This window comes from Monomorium pharaonis, chromosome 2, assembly GCF_013373865.1.
Source record: "Monomorium pharaonis isolate MP-MQ-018 chromosome 2, ASM1337386v2, whole genome shotgun sequence".
In the NCBI taxonomy this organism is placed as follows: domain Eukaryota; kingdom Metazoa; phylum Arthropoda; class Insecta; order Hymenoptera; family Formicidae; genus Monomorium; species Monomorium pharaonis.
In genome coordinates this window covers 20316245-20337056 of record NC_050468.1, presented here as the reverse complement: position 1 = coordinate 20337056, position 20812 = coordinate 20316245, and the positions used below count along the sequence as shown (strand labels likewise).

The window sequence follows — 20812 nt, the reverse complement described above, 5'->3', positions numbered from 1 at the left end:
AGAAAGGTGCCGTGTGCGTCGTCCCCTAGTGGCAGTCCGCGAACTACATCGCGGCTGCTGCGACCAATAAGATTGAATTGATTTGTTGCACATATTTATTTCAAAAATGTTTTATACACATACACGCGTGTGCGCAATTGGGTAGCCATATTATTATCTTTTCTCTCTCTCTCTCTCTCTCTCTCTCTCTCTCTCTTTATATATATATATAAAATTGAAAATTATATATATATAAATATATATATATATATATATATAATTTTTAATTGAAAAATTAATTTTTATTCCATCTATAAAAACATGAAAAATACGTTTCTTAAACTATGGTTTTAAAAACGTTTTCATTGAGATGTTTTTTATTGGTACTTGACGATTAAAAAACATTGAATACGTTTAGAAAACGTTTATAAAACGAACATGTGCTACTTGGGATATTCTGGATTTCTATCGTACACCTTATGATTATTTGCACATTCTGGATAAAAAAAAAGTTTAACACATGACTTACATGTCACGGCCTGACTTTTTATTGACTGCGTTCAGCAGAAAAAGCAGCTTTGCAACTGTTGTAAAATTCTTCAACACAACTGGTTTATACGTTTAGATTTAACAGGAACTAAGAGCAAGAATCAATCGTGTTGAAGAATTTTACAACAGTTGCAAAGCTGCTTTTTCTGCTGAACGCAGCCATTGCCTTTTTACATGCGGCACATTACATGTATCCTCACAGCCATGACACTCTTTTATAATTTTCTTTTACTTCTTGATCACTTTAAATGTACTACATTCGCGGAGCGATCTTTGACACGTCCATCTCGTAGCAGAGAGACAGAGAGAGAGAGAGAGAGAGAGGAGAGAGAGAGAGAGAGAGAGAGAGAGAGAGAGAGAGAGAGAGAGAGAGAGAGAGAGAGAGAGAGAGAGAGAGAGAGAGAGAGAGAGAGAGATTACGGAAGATTAATGGTCAAACCAACATAAGAGCAAGAAGCGACAGATGGAATATCAACCGAATCAAAATTAGACATTTTAGAAATATAATAAAGGGAAACTACAAATTAAGAATAATGAAGAACATTAGAAAAATTAAGTAAGATAAATTAGAATATAGAAAAAAAAGGAAAAGAATAAAGAAAAGTACATACCTTAAAAATAAGAATAAATATTTTTAAAAAACAAGAGGAAAAACATTTTAAAAAGAATAGAATATAATATTTGGAATATTGTATTGTAAAAATTATTACTACTCAAATACACAGATAAAATGTATGATGTGAAGTACAACATTAAAGAAATAAATTTAGTGTAAATAAACTGAATATAAATACAGAAAATGAAAAAGTACAATGTTCAGTATAAAAAAGTTAAATGGTGCGCGCGAAGCGCGCGCAATATAGGATGCGTTTCCTTTGACGCTTACAGCGCTTGTTAGCATTATTTGTCCTTCTTTAATCATGATGAACAACAAGGACATAAAATGATGCTCACGGCGGTGTGAGCGCCAAATGGAACGCAGCCATAGTGTTCTAGATAGTGTTCTAGGAAATGTAGTATTCTAAATAAGCTATTAAATTTTTTATCTCAAGATTAATTTTAATTGCAATGCAACTTATAAATACTGAATGATCTACGAAGATGAGTAGTGAGTGAGCAATCATTCCCGAGAGCAAACGAGTGCGTAACAAAAAAAATTTAGTTTGTTACAAATTAATTGTGTATAATAACAAAAATATGTATTAAAATTATTTATGTTATATATAAGTTTATTTAAATTGATTATAAATTATTAATTTTGGAAGCATTTTTATTAATGATTATTTCATGAGATAAATAAATTTTATTAAACAAGAGAAAAAATAATTAAATTTAAAAATTGAATTTAAGAATTAAACTTTTTTCATATAGAATTTTAACCTAATAAATAGTTTTTAGATACGAAAAAAATTTAATCACACTTTTTATATTTGTTTAATTAACGTATTTTGACATGTTACATTTAACATGTTACTTATCAGTGTTTAAATTTACTATTATTATATTAGAATAATGATAAGGTTTGTCACATATAAATATTAAGTATTTTCTACGTGTAGCATGCATAATTCATAGTTTTTAGAAACAGAAAAAATTTATTCACATTTTTTATTTTTGTTTAATTACCGTATTTTGACATGTTACATTTGACATGTTACTTACCAATGTTTCGATGAATTTATCATTATTATCAGAATAATGATAAGGTTTGTCACAATATAATGTAAAGTATTTTCTATGTACAATCCAAGAACTGAAAGAAATACGCGACTGTTGAGAACTGAACCTGCTTAAAACGATCAATACGACAAAGATGTTTATTACAATATTATTATTACTTGTTTTAATTGGGTATTTGACATGTCATTACTACGTGCAATATGGATCAAATGGACGATTAATCAATAAAATACCAGGACCACCAGGTTATCCAATTATTGGTAATGTATTGTTATTCACTCGGATAGATTCACTAGGTAAGTTAAAAATTTTAATATATTTTAATAAATAAACTTTTTTAAAATATAAAAATCTCTGTAAATATCTAAAAATATATAAATATTTCTGTAAGAAACATTGTTTTTGTATTAACATTAAATGTTATAAGTAATATTGAAAAATATTTCTCTTCTAAAAATAAAAATTAATTTTAATAGTATTTCAATAATAAAATGCATTCTTTAATGTAAATGTAATATACTTCCAATTTCTACCTTTTTATACATAAAAGATATTGTCAAATTATTGAATAACTAAACAATTTTTTGAACGGTTTAAATTGACACTTACACTATTTCTCTAACTTATATAGTTATTACTTTTTAAATAAGAGCATATTTTTTATATAAATTTTTTAGAAACTGTCATTTTGAGGCACAAAGTAGAAGATCTAATTGAAATCGAAAATTGAAGTAAAATTTTAACTTTAGAATATTTAAAGGATATGCATATTAAGGATAAAGATTCATGTTTTCAAAAGTTGTACATCATATTTGTGTGCAATTTTTAATTTACATTATGGAATTTCGCAGAATAAAAATTTTGAAATTTGGCGTATTTTTGTTACTTTATAAAAAATTAGAAAGTTGTTCACTAAAGTATAAATATTAAAAAGTAAAAATTTTTAATTATAAAGTTTTGGAAATTTTTTTTAAATTTATTTATTTATGAACAGCAGAAGAGGTGCTGTTTTAATTTTGTTATTAAATGTATTTATGTATTCTAAATATTTGCACTTTTTTCAGAACATCTCTGGAAGGTTTACTTTAATATAATTCAGCAGTATTATCCATTTTTTAAATGTTGGCTTTTCTTAATACCTGTTGTGGGTATTCGTCATCCCGATGATCTAGAGGTAACAAAATATAAAAAATGTAATTTTGTGTACATTACTGACAAACCAGTAATTTAACAATTTTATGTTATGTTTCCACTTTGTAAAAAGAAGATATTACCGATTTGCTGCCGCTTTTTCGCGATGCTGATTGATTAACCAATTTCTTTCGCTGTGCTTACTTCGTGTTGCAAGAGTAACTGTCATTGGCTGCGTTCAGCAGAAAAAGCAGCTTTGCAACTGTTGTAAAATTCTTCAACACGATTGGTTCTTGCTCTTAGTTCCTGTTAGATCTAAACGTATAAACCAGTCGTCTTGAAGAATTTTACAACAGTTGCAAAGCTGCTTTTTCTGCTGAACGCAGCCATTACAATTGAATTTTGGCAACTGTCAAATTTGCATAGATGGTTATCTATACAGTTATTGTTGTAATTTATTTTTAAAGTATTTTAAAGTAAAAGTAAAAAATAAAAGATAAATAGCGGGCGCGTTCGTGATGCCTAACACTTATAAAAAACACTCATAAAAATCGATAAAAATTATAAAATATTTTAAATAAACTAATTATATTTATTAAAATTAAGTACACAGTTTGACTTGTACTTTCTTTCTTTAATTTTCTAGATAATACTAGGCAGTACAAAACATATCAACAAGAGTAAGTTATATGATGTTTTACTTCCTTGGTTCAAAACGGGTCTTCTTGTCAGTAAAGGTAATATTATATTTATTAATATAAGTTTACAGTTTCAAATATGAGTACGTAGAGTATGGAAAAGTTCATAGTTTTAAAGGAAAAACCCGGTTTTTTTCCGCGAATTTTTTCGGTTTTTTCTCCCCCCAAAATTCGTTAAAAATTTGGCATATGTTTTTCGTAAAATTTACATTTATTTTTGTATTTTTAAATAACTAGAGTTAGTTTAAAGTTGGTCTGTCATATATTTTTAGTTTTTAAAGTACTTTTTAGTATTAATTACAAGGGAAAACATCAAGGAAAAATGACAAGGGAAAACATCAAATCACAGAAAATAAAAACGGAATTAATATATTCTTTAAATAATTCATATATTTTTTTACAAAAATATATTTTATTTTTAAATGAAATTGTAACTTATAATTTAAACAAAAAGCGTATTATATATAAACTTTATGAAATAAAAATAAAAGCATTTACATGTTTTAAGCAGATTAAAACAAATTACAAAATTGTTTAAATAAAATAAATTATAATTTTTTTAAAAAACTTAACCTTATTCGCAGTTCTTTATAAATACAACACGCGCACGCCTGCGCGTGTGTATGTGTGTGTGTGTGTAAGGAGAATGATTAAAAGTTTATATATGTATATAAAAGTTTTTAAAATTAGTTTTAATTTGTAGTCAACATAAAGTCAAATTACATCAGGTTTTATTTGTAGTCAACATATAGCCAAAATACGAAAAAATGTGGAAAGAGAAAGATAGAGAAGAAGGTGGTAATATGGTCACCCATTTATATTTTATTTAATAACTTTGTTAATAATCAGTGTTTTGAGTTGAAATTTTACGATTATATTCATCAAAGTGTTGCTCATTAGATTTTTAAAGTTATAAATTATTTATTATATTATTTATTAATTATAAAAATGTAACAATACTGCATAATGGGCCGAAGAGAAATAGGGAGGGTAATATGGCCACCACAAAAATAAATATAAAAAAATTGGTTTTGTTTAAAAAGGTCACAGTATTTTGTTAAAAACATATATATATATATATATATATTTATATAAAATAAGTTGTTATATCAAAACAGGTGATTTTTATTTACATTTAATAGAAGTTAAATAAAAATAACCTTAAATCTAAAGAACCTTATTTATATAAAAGATTTTAAAAAATTAAGAGTTTTAATCGATTAAAATTAAGCCTTTAATCGATTTATCAAGGAATTTTATCGATATGGAGATCTCAAAAGTAACTATAATTACTAGCACATTTAAATAACATTTTGACAACATCTTATATTATCGTTTAATTTTGTATAACTTGAAATATATACAGCCAAATAAAGAATTAAATAATAAAAAAGTACTCAAGTGTACATACATTTGGGTGATAATGCAGTTAAGTTTAAAAAGAATGATAAAGTATGTGTAATTAAATGATAAAATGTATCTTAAAAAATTTTCGAAATTCTTAAAAGTAAAAATGCCTTATAACAAATGTTGATTGTTGTGTTTTGTCATATTAGCATCATTATATAATAATAGGCTACTAAACAAATAATATTATAAATAATTACTAAAATTTGTCAGCTAATAATGGAGATAACATGAGTGCCCAAGAAAAAATAATTATATATAATCATATAAGATTATATATAATTGACATTATATACAATCGTATGAAAAAAATAACATTATACAATCGTATACGATTGTATGTAACCATATATAAATATATATAATCACACAACTATATATAATTATATACAACCACATATAATTATATATAATCATATATATTTGACATTATATACAATCGTATCAGATTGTATGTAACCATATATAGATATATATAAATAACCATATATACATATTTTTATAATTACATATAATTCTATAACCATATAATTCATTCGACTGGAGTGAACGATTCACTTTTCTTGTAGCGAATCTTTTTTTTATTATAGTGTCATTTTATTATAGTGTCATAAATCTTTTTTTTATTATAGTGTCATTTAATCAAATTCATAGTTTTATAGGTATTACTTTCTAAAATATACCAAACGGTTTATACATAGACTTGCCTTTCTAAATCACTAATGTTCGTATTTGATTACGTATTTTTTATATGTGCGCGTGTAAAAAAATAAATTTTTAATATATAATATTGATTAGCAAAATAACAAATTAAAAATTATCAATAACAAATTAAAAGGAAAAAACCATATCTCGCAATATACATACATAAGCGTCATTTATATATGTGTTTTACAGTATTATTGTATTATACGTGTATTAGTTTTCGTTATTATTTTAGGTTCAAAATGGCAATTACGACGAAAGATGTTAGCTCCCACATTCCATTTTAATATATTACAGCAATATGCTGAGATTTTAATCGAAGAAGGCGAGAGGATGACAACATCTTTAAAAAATATAGGAAACACTGTTACAAAAGATTTAATACCATTTATTGGTGTACATACGATAAACGCAATATGTGGTATCACATACTGTTTATATATGTAGAGTTTTTATTTCTCCATTAAAAGCAGATTTTATCTTAACTAATATAAATGATAAATAAACTATATCTATATAAAAAGGGACTGGTAAAAAGTGTCGATTTTAGCCCATCAACCAGCGCCTAAAATTCATATAGATTATCGTTGCTAGTTTTTTGTGGACTACAAACATATTTTTTAAAGCCTAAAAACCGATAGTAACTTGGTAAGATTCATAAATAAAGTATAATGTTACGCTGTAGATTTTCGAATATCTTATGCGGTATCTTTAAAATAAGTAATTTAATTGTCTTTACGGAGTTATTACTCGACTAATTATCTCAAGCATGGTATATACAAGTATCCATGATTATCATTCAAAATGGCTGATCTGTGGCGGTGTGTATGTTTGAAAAAGTCATCGCTATTGCTAGCTATCGCATGGAAACTGTTGTCAGTAGAATGTTGATTTTTTTCTGATAGCTGTGCATAAGCAGAAAGCAATACTTTTTTGATCTGTTATATTAAACTTTTCATTTGTTTTTTGCCATATTTTTTTCCTTGAAGTTTCTTATTTGTTTTTTTAAATTTTATTTTATGGTTTCTTGAGCATGTTATCGACATTAGTCATACACATTTTAAGATCACATCACGTTGAGAGGCGAGAGGGAACTCACACTAATAAAGCTTTTTGATTCATAAGAAACGACGATGCTAATGATAATATAAATCATTCTGAGAGATAATAGATATTATTCTATAAATCAATATAATATTGATAATTATTTCAATATAATCTTACTGCATATTCAGTTTCACATTTTAAACTTCAAATTGATGATGCCAAATGTATTATCAGCAACTCCGAGAACTTACAAGCAACAGTTTCAACACAACAGTGATAATTTTTACAGACGTACACACCACCATATTGAATTAGCCACTTTAAATGACAGTAGTGGATATTTATATTACGCTTGGATGATAATAAGTCGAGTAACAACTCCGTAAAGACAATTAAATTACTTATTTTAAAGATACCGCATAAGCTATTCGAAAATCTACAGCATAACATTGTACTTTATTTTTAAATCTCACAAATAAGTTTCCATCGGTTTTTAGACTCCAAAAAAATATTTTTACATTCTACAGGGATTTAGCAACGATAATCTACATGAATTTTAAGCGCTAGTTGATAGGCCAAAACCGGTATTTTTTATCGAACCTCCTTTGTATAAAATACCGATGTTATACAATAATAAATTAAAGTTCTCATTTTTTCAATAATATTTTTAAAATATGTATAAGATTACAATAATGTAATTTTTTTTTAGAAACTGCAATGGGAATTTCTTTGAAAGAAACGGATTCAATTCATCAGCAATATCAAAAAGCGATTCTCCAAATAATTGATATTTTTGTATATAGGTAATTGAAATAAGTGTACTATATATGTCGTATGCATAGAGAAAATTTATATAAAAATTATTACTATGTATAATAGTAATCATAAGAAGAAATTTTAATATAGTTTTAAAGGCTTGGAAAAAAACCGGTTTTTTTTATTTTTTCCGTGGATTTTTTCGGGTTTTTTTACAAGAGTAGAAAAATTTGTTGAAAAATTGGCATGTTTTTCGTAAAATTTACATTTATCTTTGTATTTTTAAATAACTAAGGTTAATTTAAAGTTGATCTGTCATATATTATCTATTTTTAAATTTTTACTTTTTAGTATTAATTACAAGGGAAATATCAAATCACAGTAAATAAAAACAAAATTAATATATTTTTAAGTAATTCATTTTTTTACTACAATATATTTTATTTTTAAATTAAATTGTAACTTATAATTTAAACAAAAAACGTATTATATAAATATATATATAAACTTTATAAAATAAAAATAAAAGCATTTACATGTTTTAAGCAGATTAAAATAAATTATAAAACTTTTTAAATAAAATAAATTATAATTTTTTAAAAATACTTAACCTTTCTCGCAGTTTTAAGAATTCATGTTTTTATAAACCTAGTATTATAAATACAATATTATACGCGTGCGCGCGTTTTAATTTGTAGTCAACATAAACCACTCACTGATATATTTGAGATGCTATTGTATTCTTCGTGCAACGTACACTCGCAAACAATAACGTCTGGCTACACTAACTGCACTAGTTCAGAGTGTGTTTTTATTTTCCTATACGAAAACATTTTGAAAGAGAAATATACACTCAGAAACCTCTCGGAATTAGTGTAGTTAGTATAGCCAGGCATTTCTGTTCGCATATATACAGCAAACAGTAATTTTTTCCAAAAAACCAATTTTTCGAAAAAACCGGTTTTTTTCTGGTTTTTTTTCCAGTAATTTGAAAAAAGCAACTTTTTTAAAACTATAAATTTTAAATAATTATACCACGAGTGTAAATAGTATAACAATTTCATAAAAAACATAGTAAAAATATTTATAATTCTTTCTTGCTTATTACTTATCATAATAATTTTTCGTGTAAAATTTTTTTTTCTATAAAATAGGAGTTAATAATAATAAAAAGATAAATAATTTTGGATATTTTATGTTATATATAAAATATTCAAACCGCCATTATCAGTTTGCATATTAATTTTAAAGTTGTCGGCACATAAATTTGCTGACAAGTTGTTATCTAAAATTGTCGTAGATGGTGGCATCAATTTGTTAACAAATGTGAACTAACTAATAGAGAATAAATCTTACTTGATAATAGTTGGATCTTTGTGCTGATCTTGTGTAATGACTTTAGATATACTTCAAAATTGACTACATGTGAACTAAGTTCAAGTAATTCTAATAGCAATACATTAATATGATGTAAACAATACGGAACAAAATAGACATGATTCTGTATATGTACATACATACATATATACATAACATTCTGTAATATAATTTAGGGTCTTCAGACCTTGGTTGCGTAACGATTGGATATTCTCATTAACGCCAAAAGGTAGAGAACAAACAAAGGTTCTGAAGATATTGCATGGATTTACTGAGAAAGTATGTAAACAAATTTTATTATTTTAAATAATAATAATAATAATAATAATAATAATAATGGTGACGGGGGCGGTCCTCCTGCGAAGCCCACTTTGGCACTCAGACCGAGTCCATTGTGCCTCCCCGTTATCAGCTGCCCTAGCGGGGCCCCGCTTCCTTCCAAAAGCGGAGCAAATCCCCCACAGGCAGCTGCCTCACCCGGTTTGGTTCCAGAATACCTGAGCCCAGCAGGCGTGTTCTTGGTCCGACCAATGCTGGGCAGTTCCCAAGAATGTGGAGGCTAGTTTCCTCCTCTTCACCGCACAACCTACAGCTGGGCGTATCACTATGACCCAATTTGTGCAGGTGGTAATTAAGGTCACCATGGCCCGTGAGCAGTTGTGTCGCGAGCCTGGCGTCTTTCCTACCCAGAGATCTTATGCTCCTGGCCAGGTCCCTGCTAGAGCATTCCCCCAGCATGACCCTAGCCTGTCTGCATTTGCTCTCTGTTTCTTTCTTCCAGTATTCAAGATGCTGGTCCCGGAGCCAGCTCCTGATTCTCCCCCTGCCTAGGCAGAAGGAGATCCCAACAGCCGGCTCAGATCCCAACAGCCTTGTTTCGGCCGCCTCCTTAGCAAGCAGGTCCGCCATTTCGTTGCCCTTGATCCCCGCGTGCCCAGGGACCCATACTAGGCCAACATCATTCTTCTCCGCCAACTCATCCAGTACGCACTTGCAATCCCAGACCAGTCGCGAGTTAATTCTTGGACCCTCAAGCGCCTTAAGCGCCGCCTGACTGTCCGAGCAAATCCGGATGCGCCTTCCTACCCTATCAGACTCTAATAGGTTCTGGGCACATCTCATGATGGCTAACACCTCCGTCTGGAAAACCGTAGCGTGCTCGCCAAGCGGAACGACGATTCCTGCCCGGTCGCGCTGGCAGTAAAGACCTGCTCCAGAGCCCGCACTCGTTCTGGAGCCGTCCGTGAACCAGACGTCCCCCAACCGGCGTCTAGGGGATAACTAAGGACGAGGAAGAAGAGGTCCCCGGAACGGCCGGCGGGGCCCAGTCCCAGTCCCAGCCTGAGCCTGGGCCTGAGCCCCCCCCCCCCTCCGCTCCCGAGCCCTCCTCCTCTTTGCGGCTCCGGAGAGTTTCTTCTTGCAAAGATCCTTTTCCTTCGCCGGTTCGTCTGTTGTGGCTTCGGTGCTTCCCGTGCCCCCAGGAGCCCGCTCGGCACTCGAAACCACCCCTCCCTCCGCGGTCTCGGTGCTTCCCGTGTCCATAGGGGTCCGTTCGGCTCCCGATTCCGCTTCTTCCACCCTTCCAGAGTCCTCGGGCGAAGCCTCCATCGGGGTGTCTTCAGTGAGTTTTAAAAGTTTTAATTTTTCCATCTCCATTTTGTTCCCACGAGCAGCTAGGGAAATATGTGGTCCACCCACGCAGAGCCCCGCATGCGTGGGTAAGGCTAGATACTCTGGGGTTTTGCCTGGTTCCCCAGAGGCATCGTTCAAGACACTGCTCCCCCAGTGCCACGCAGCCCTCGCCACGATGGCTTCCAGCTTGGCTTGGGTCGAGTTGGTCCGCGGTATTGGCTTTCCCCCCCCTGGGCAGGGTTTTACGCTCGCCTGGGCAGGTTATAACCGTTACTACCCGGGCGGTCCACCCCGGCACGCGGGGGTTTAGGCCCGGACCGAGGTTTCCCCCCCGGGCGTCCTCCTATCCGCCACCCGGAGACGCGCCCGCTAGGCACTCAACCCACGGGTATTATTTTAAATACTTTTTACAAATATTCTATTATATAAAAAAAGTTAAAAAAGAAAAGTATCATAATTTTTATTTGAAAAGAATAGGACAATTTATCCAATATATTATGTTGACAAATACATTTATAACATACATAAATTATAACATACATAAACAATACATAAATAATGAGAAGAGAACTGATGTTGGATACTTGTAGATTATTGCAGAGAGAAAAATTTATCATAAACACTACGAACAACATAAGAAAAATCTCAGTGAAAATTCAATGGCAGTTGCAGAAACTACTGCAAGTAAGTAACAAAATCCAAGCTACGTATAAAATTTCAATTATTCCCTCTTAGCATAAAAATTGTTGAATTAGAGTACATAAATTAAAACATTATTGTGTTATAATAATATACATATTATGATACAAATATATATTAATTTAATATTTGTAATATAATTTGAATTCAATATTGTTTAACAAAAATAACATGAACAAAAATTATACTATAAGATTAATATTTATATTCTTATATAAATTAATTTAGTTAAAAAAAAAAGGCTTGCTATATTGGATTTTTTAATATCGGCGTCTCAAGAGGGTCTTTTAACTGATTCCGATATCAGAGAAGAAATCGATGTCTTTATAGCTGCGGTATGTACGTAAATTTTCTTTTATTGACAAATGAAAATAATTTGTATTACACATTACAGAGCTACATTATTTAAATGTATATAAAAAACAATATCTGATTATAGGCTTATGATACTACAGCATTAGCTGTATCCTATACTTTAGCACTTCTGGCCGAACATAAAGATATCCAGGTATTATACGCGTTAAGCATTGTGATTAAAAGAAAAGACAAGATACTTACTTGTTTGGTTAAGGGAACTATTTAACCACAATACTCTAAATGCTTTCATAAAAGTAATAGAAATACAATAATAAGTTTGTTGCATGTATATATATATTAATTTATGCTTGTCGTGTAATGATACTTTTTACGTAATGAGTGAAAAAAATTTTTTTAACTGTTCTGTTTTGTTTAATTGTTTTAAAAGTACTTACAATAAAAACAATTACAGTCGTGACAACTATAAAGTAACAGCTCTACAAATTTGATTCGTCGAACTTTTAGGCATACTTCAATAAACAGTTGTATTAGTTACTAAGTGTAACTAAAGTTTAAATTTTAAATAAATAAAAATAGTTTGTATCACATACCATGCAACTACATTATTAACTATTTATTTACAGTAAAATTGCACTTTAACTATAATCACTTAGTTATACAGACTTTATACAAATAAGTTATAACAATTATACTTTTTCAGTATACATACAGTCGATTAACTATACTAATATACTATACTATATATAGTTTATTGACTGTATGTATACTGAAAAAGTATAATTGTTATAACTTATTTGTATAAAGTCTGTATAACTAAGTGATTATAGTTCAAGTGCAATTTTACTGTAAATAAATAATTATTAATGTAGTTGCGTGATATGCAATACAAATTGTTTTTATTTATTTAAAATTTAAACTTTAGTTACAATAACTATACAACTGTTCATTAAAGTATAAAGCCTAAAAGTTCGACGAATCAAATATTCTATAGAATTGAAATATTAACTGTGAAAAACAATAACTGTGAAAACAATTGCGGCATAGCATCTTAAGTACTAGGTAATGAGAATAAAGAATTTCGAATTCAAATCTCAATCGATTAAATTTTTTTGTCACATACATTTGTATTACAATTTTTCTGTCGTTTAACTACAAATTTGCTACAAATGGTTAATATCATGAAATTTTCTTAGTTCATATAACTTATTGTTTTTATTTTAATTATAATACATAATTAAGGTGCTATTTGTTCATAAATTTATAATTACTACACTGAAAAAAAATTGGTTTAACAAAACGTTTAGTTGCGGGCTGCCAACAAAAGATATACTTAACATAATAATATTAAGTATTTTTGCTGTTAATGCAAGTGCAGTGCTGTTGATTGAACTATGTATTTATATTGCAATAACATATATTGTTGTATTGAATATATCTTGTATTGGCAGCCCACAACTAAAAAATTTTGTTGACTCAATTTTTTTTTTTCAGTGTAATACGATCTTTCTTTCTCCGAGTGTATATAAATACATCATATTAAACATATTTTAAATATAATTTATATACTTGGAGAACAAAAATTGAAACGTCTTTAAAATAAATTCTAAAAATTTTAAATTTTCTGTATACAAGTGAAACATTAGAATAATAAAAAAAGTCCTTTAATTAATATTAATACAGGATTGTGTCAGAAAAGAAGTCGATGCTATTATGCGAGAGAGTCAAGGAAAACTTACTGTTCAATCGTTGCAATGTCTACAATATTTAGAGAGATGTATAAAAGAAGCATTACGTTTATATCCGAGTGCTTATTTTATATCACGAGTTACTTCGGAAGAGACACAATTAAGTACGTAACTATTTATTTTTATATACATTACGAAACGATAAACTTTATATATACATAAATACAACAAATTATAATGTTCTGTTATTTAAAATTAAACTTATTTGGCTCATCTTAAAGGGGTGGTTTCGTGTGCGGGCTTAAAAAAATCGATTTTTTAAAAATAGTCCTAATTGAAAGCTTTACTACTAAAGAATATGCTTATAAAGTAGGTTGAAATTCGAAATAATTTTCGAATTAGTTTGCAGAATGTCATGCAATGCGTACACAGAAAAAAAATGTAATATAGCCAATAACATATGTGATTGCGGGCTGCCAACTACATAAAATACTCAATACAATAATATTTGCTATTAATGCAAGTACAATGTTCATACTGCAATAGCATATATTATTGTATTGAGTATATCTGTAATTGGTAGCCCGCAATAACATATCTTATTGAATATATTACATTTTTTTCAGTGTAGGTAATATGAAGTAAAAAATTAAGCAGTGCTAGTAGTAATAATGCAGTGTATACAAAAATAAATAATAATAGTAATACGAGGAACCCGAAGGACTGCTAAATGGACCTGGAATCGCAGATTAGCCTATGGTTGCCGTAAATTTTCAATAAATAGTACTTTTCTACTTCGTAAACTTTAAACGCATTTTTCTCGAAACAGCATTTTTGCAACTGAGGCAGGTGATTTCTCAAAAACATGTTTACCAATCTTACCAGTCTAAAATTTCTCAGGCTTATTAAATATAGTATATATGGCTATCGCCGAAACCTTAGTTATGTCAAAATTGTAATTTTAATTAATTTTTCTAGTGCAAAAACTTCGTAAAAAAACAAAATTTTCATGACACTTTTATAAAAATGGTCATTTTTATAATTTTTAAGAAAAACTATTAACCGAGTTTCCAGCGATAAAATCTTTTTAGATTTTATATTTCAGATGATCCAAAGGATTAAAATCATCTGCGCCAGCAATATATTTCTTTCTCACTTGTTTTTAATATTTATAAAATTTGATAAAAAATTAATATTTTTTTATAAAAAAATGTTTTTTATAAAAATTTATTATAACATTATTCTTTTAGAATAATATTATAATAAACATAAAAAAATTTTTACTGAGATACAGTATTTTCTTAGAAAATAAATAAAGAATATTGTTCCATTTTTTTGCCCGACATGAGACTGTTCCATTAATAAACAAGATAAGATATCTTATAACATTTACAAAATATATTGTTTAATTAAACATTAGTGTAAAATACAATTTTTTAAAATCTGATGTTTACTGAGCAATTGTACGCGGTAGGAATGCATGATTGTCGTGAAAGGGCAAGAGATCGGGTAGTAAGGGAGAATGGTCGCGTGGTTTTCACTAAATCAATTGAATTTATTTTCAATTACACTTATCACAAATTTACAAATTATATAAAATAGAATTAAATAAATGCAACAGAGTTATATGGATTTAAAGTTAATAAGGTGTCTGAAAAATTCGATCGGAAAAGGCATATAGCACAAAATTTCTCATCAGAATGCAATTAGATTCTGCATCCTACATCTTCAAAAGTCATTCAGAGACGAAGAGATGTAAAACACATGTATTTATTTCGGGCAATATTTTTGTTCGTCCAACACGCCACATTCTCAAACACACACACACACTCACACGCGCGCGCGTGCGCACGTGCACACAATGCCCAAAATCTGCAACCTCTTCGTAGTGCGCATCGAAATAGTAATGCTGGCGACAGCCATAAAATGCATAGGTAATTTTGATATATTGTAACTCCACCAAAAAAATTGTACAACTTCAATTTTTTTCAAATTGTAGGGAAAAGTTTATATTTTACAATAATTCTTATAAACTTTACGAGAAAAATTCATTGCATCCCGTGGAGCGCGTCAAAGTATCAAATTTTTGAAGACAAAACACGTTCTTACTTTTGAAGAGATGCCAAAGAGGGTAAAAAAGAGGACCAAATTCTGATAAATGCTGTTTAAAGCAGAAACTTCAAGCTTTAAAATAAAAAAAAGAACTTTTCAATACAATAAGTTTTCACAAAGTTATGATTATTTAAATTTGAGTGCAATTTTGATATAAATTTTTGTTGCGCTAATTTTGTTGCTCAGTATATTTTAATGAATGATATTACTACATTAATTTCTTTATTGTGCTAATTATATATAAAGAAAAAGAATCAATATTGGCATATTATATTGTATATTTGGATAGTATTTTTCAAACAAAAGCTAAAAATATATTTTTGAAAACAAAAACATAATTTTGAAAATTTTGAAAATGTAAACTAGAAAGGGTTCTTTATCAGATACTAACCATTTTTATAATCTTATTTTATATTTTGTAACAAATAATTTGTCCAGCATAACACAAAATTAATGTTTAAAAAATTATGCGTTGAAACTAGTATAGTAGATTACATTTCTCTTTTTTTAACATAAGTTATTTGTATAAAATTATATATAGTATATCTGTACATCCTAGCCGCCATATTAGATTTTACTTTTTAAGGTTTGAAGTAATATGGCCAAAAGTTTCTAAAATTTCTAAATAATTAATAAGGATTAGTAAATTGAATTACGATTGTTTGAATAGAAAGAATCGTAAAAAAAGGAGATTTTCAAAATTTCTAACACTTAGGCGGCCATATTAGATCCGCCATGTTAAAAATTTTTTTGCGCTGCATAAACTTTAAGTATATACAACTAAAAAGTGCATGCTTAATGCAGTTCCGAGTCTAATCCACGATAAAGAAAATCTACTTAAAAAAATTTACACCGAAAAAGTCGTGACTTTTTAAAATAAAAGTAAAAAACTCGATGTTCTTCACTTTTTTTTCAATTTTTCTCGGCGGTATTTGAAAGAACACTCGAAACCCCCTAGAAAAATACTCATGTATAAAAAGTTTGTCCGTTTTATACATAATCTATGCCGTCAAAGTTTATGAAAAAATCTTGTGCATTTGAGCGTTAAAAGGTTACATCAATTTAATTGAATAAAATCTTTGAAAGACTTAAATCAGTATTGATGACTTTTCTATATAAATATTTATTTTTCAAATTTTTATAAAAAATTTAATTTTGTTTTTTAAATTTATATAAAGATTTAATTGTTTTTCGTGCGTATATACATTGTTATACATTTCTTTTTAGGCTCGTATTTAATACCTGCCGAAACAATCATACATATTAGTATCTACGGTGTTCACAGAGATCCTAATTATTGGCCAAATCCAGAAATATTTGACCCAGATAGATTTTTACCTGAAAATATCCGAAATCGTCATCCTTACTCTTATATACCATTCAGTGCTGGACCACGTAATTGTATCGGTAAAATTAAAATATTAATATTTTTTATATTTCTTTATCCTTTTCCAAACATAATGCAGTATATTCAAATTGTAGGGCAACGATTTGCTATGTTGGAGATGAAAGCAATGGTAGCCCTTTTGATTCACAATTTTTATTTGGAGCCTGTGGATTACTTAAAAGATCTACGAATGGCATTTAATGTTACGCTTTGCCCTACTCATCCACATCGTATAAAATTTATTCCAATTGATACAAAATGCGTATAAATATTTGAAAACAAATTTTGAAACCGACAAGTGTATTGTTGTTATAAAATAAAGAAAATTGTTATGCTATTACGTATACATTAATAATCAAAATAAAAAATATGCTTTTGTAAATGTGTATTATATAACCGGGAAATAAAAAGACAATAATGACATAAATCTGGTTTATTTTATTTTATTAAATAAAAAGATATTTTATAATTGCTTAATCCCCCCCCCCGCAGGAACACCTCATAAAGATGCATTTAAGATTAATTTCCTTGATTAATTCCGTTCCTAAAAAATTTAACCCTCAGTATGCATACAGGATTAACGTAAACCTAGTTTAATTTTTGAGGTTGCAACATTTCAATAGCGTTTGAATAGAGCGCTGAGGCTTGGAGAGAAAAAAACTTGTGCCTGCCCTCTACTGTTTCTTTATTTGGCAGCCCTATGTTCGATTTCTTCATGTCCAGTTATCTTGCGGTTAAAATTATCCAGGAGATAAACCAGATCCATATACGTGATTGGTTAAACTTGAGATTTATCCTTCGGATAACTTTATCGGAAAGTGAAGAAATCGGGCATTAGTGCGCCAAGGGCTGTCGCGCTGCGTAAATTGAAAGTGTGTAGGGGAACTAATGCATGCGTAAATCGGGAGTTTTTTTATGTATGCGTATTGGGGATTAAGGAGATGCTAAAGTTGTCCTGTTTTACCAATAATTTTATTTCTCACTAATCTTTTAATCGCATTTACAGAATTAGAAATTCTTTCCCAGAATTAAAGTATAGATAATATCAAAGCCAGGACGTAACGATTTTGTAGGAAAAATGACAAAAAATTTTTAATTGTTGGCTTCTAGCATCGACTCGGAACGAAATGTCTGATGTAAAAATTTTAAATCTTGTATGCATAAATCAAGCCTGGGCCCAAGTGAAGCAAACATTTACAAACAATACTACGCTTTCAGATTGAGCATAGGCGTTCTAATAAAAAGTTTAATGAGTATGAAAATTTCGCGTCTAAAAAGAACAAACTGAAAATTTTTTTTAAATTGTTGATATGAAATTCAATTCAATTCAATTCATAAGCTGATGTTAATATATAAACTTTAATTCTGGAAAAGGATTTTCAAATCTATAAAAGAAATATATACAAAATTTTGTTAATGACGTGCACAAATGATATGGCTACATTATCGACATCGATCAAGTTTGACGAGTAGTTTAGCATTCTCTTAACATTATGTAGAAACCAAAAAAATATTATGAAAACAAATGTTTTACTAAAAAAAGTTTTGGCGTTGCTAGAGAAATAATGAAAACGGTATACTTATATAGCTGTAATAATTAGCTGTGATATTTATATAGTTGTAAAAATCAAAAAATGTAACATTACTTTTAATTTTTATTTTTTTAATAGTTGATACTTATCTCTCAAAAAGAAACATGCTGAACTGAAAGATAGTGTTACAAATCGAACATCTTGAAATGACGCTCGAAATTGATAAGGAAATTAAAATACAATTAAACAAAAAATCTATTTCTTTTTGTACATCATTTTTTTCGACTTCCATTAATATTCCTTTCTCTTGTTAATTAACACTGTCGCGCTTTTGCATAAGCCGCAATTGCATGCCTGCATTATAGTTGTCCAATAATAACTTGCATCAAATTATAAGTATTTTGTAAGCTACATTGTGCTGATTGTATTTCATTAGAAAATTATTAAAAAACTTCAAAAGGCCACGTTATTCTCGCTACATAACACTTGAAAATATAATTATGCAAATGAATGAATGTCTGAAACGTTCCACTTTTTCCTGTTATAATATGTTACCGTCACATATTTACTATCTGATGCTACAACTATCGTATTGAAGCAATAAGATCGTAGATAGGACACGAAGTCCGACTATTCCGTTGAATCAAACAGTTTCGAATTGAATTTAGATATAGATACTATTTTCTGGTATCCAAAAAATATTGTATTTATTCGCTAATATACTCTAAAATGCAGTGCAAATTTCAAACTCGTGTGTAATCAACAAAAAATATCGTATCGACATGTTTCTTTTAATTGCTTAGAAAAAGATAAACTTTACGAATTTGGATCAATATTAGCAAGATTTTAACGAGAAACTTGTGAAAAATAATAACAAACTTTTACTTTGTTTATTTAAAAAGACATGTTTGGTTTTCATGTGACAAAAAAGTAACACTTAACAAATTAAACTTTTGCCTAGGGATTCTTAAATTAGCCTTTGCCCTTTAATTTAAAAAAAAAATTTCATGTAATTTGGATAATTTTTCGCAAAGTTGCGTCACTTTGAAGATTGCCTAAAAATTCGGTCAAAATTTTTGTCCCATTTTTTTGCGCCAGTGTATATAGCCCTATATATATGTACGTGTCGACAGTTCTTGAATATTATATCAGTATTCACGTTTTATTATTAGTTTCTGATTTGAATGATTATAAATGTGATAAATGTTAAATATTATAATAAATGTGTTATAAGATGTTTTTCAAGATTTTATTCTAAATAAGCTATTAAATTTTTTGTATTTCAAGATTAATTTTAATTCAGCAAATATACTACTTATAAATAGTAAATAATCTACTAAAATAGGCAATGAGTGAGCAGTCATTCCCGAAAGCAAGTGAGTGTGTAGCGAAAAGAAGTTAGTTTGTTACAAATTAATTGTGCATAATAACAAAAATATGTATTGAAATTATTTATTGTTATATATAAGTTCATTTAAATTGGTTATAAATTATTAAATTCGGAAGTGTTTCTATTAATGCCTGTTTCATGAGGTAAATAAATTTTTTTAAATTAAAAAATTAAGAATTAAACATTTTTCACAGACTTTATATAATTTTAATCTAATTCATAGTTTTTAGAAAGAAAAAAAATTTACTCACACTTTTTATATTTGTTTAATTACCGTATTTTGACATGTTACATTTGACATGTTACTTATCAATGTTTAGATAAATTATTCATTATTATCAGAATAATGATAAAGTTTATCACAATATAAATATAAAATATTTTTTATGTGCAATCCAAGAACTGAAAGAAACCCGCGACTGATGAGAACTGAACCTGCTTAGAACAATCAATACGACAAAGATGTTTGTTACTTTATTATTATTACTTGTCTTAATTGGATATTTGACATATCATTATTACGTGCAATATGGACCAAATAGACGATTAATCAATAAAATACCAGGACCAATAGGTTATCCAATTATTGGTAATATATTGTTATTCACTCGGATAGATTTACTAGGTAAGTTAAAAATTTTAATATATTTTAATAAATAAACTTTTTTAAAATATAAAAATATCTCTGTAAGGAACATTGTTTTTGTATTAACATAAAATGTTATAAG

The 20812-nt window shown here is 28.8% G+C and overlaps 1 protein-coding gene across 2 annotated transcripts; it reads left to right on the top strand.

Moving 5' to 3' along the window:
* The first annotated feature begins 1562 nt into the window (after window positions 1-1562).
* Window positions 1563-17465, top strand: LOC105838938 (cytochrome P450 4C1). 2 transcript variants are annotated; one of them, XM_036282876.1, is made up of 13 exons: window positions 1563-1668; window positions 2280-2504; window positions 3273-3382; window positions 3986-4076; window positions 6385-6570; window positions 7906-7999; window positions 9506-9608; window positions 11552-11645; window positions 11889-11995; window positions 12100-12168; window positions 13659-13827; window positions 17003-17182; window positions 17258-17465. In XM_036282876.1, exons 2-13 carry the CDS (start codon window positions 2342-2344, stop codon window positions 17428-17430), a joined length of 1539 nt encoding a protein of 512 aa, XP_036138769.1. In that variant the 5' UTR covers window positions 1563-1668; window positions 2280-2341; the 3' UTR covers window positions 17431-17465. The 2 variants fall into 2 exon arrangements, with proteins under 2 accessions (XP_036138769.1, XP_036138770.1); XM_036282877.1 differs by having other exon boundaries at window positions 17061-17182; window positions 17258-17408.
* Window positions 17466-20812: the final 3347 nt, after the last annotated feature.

Excerpts from the sequence above, each read along its gene's own strand:
- LOC105838938 (XM_036282876.1), top strand. The coding sequence starts at position 2,342 with ATGTTTATTACAATATTATTATTACTTGTTTTAATTGGGTATTTGACA. Across the intron at positions 9,609-11,551 it reads TGCATGGATTTACTGAGAAA|ATTATTGCAGAGAGAAAAAT; the intron begins GTATGTAAACAA and ends GGATACTTGTAG. Across the intron at positions 11,646-11,888 it reads AGTTGCAGAAACTACTGCAA|TTAAAAAAAAAAGGCTTGCT; the intron begins GTAAGTAACAAA and ends AAATTAATTTAG.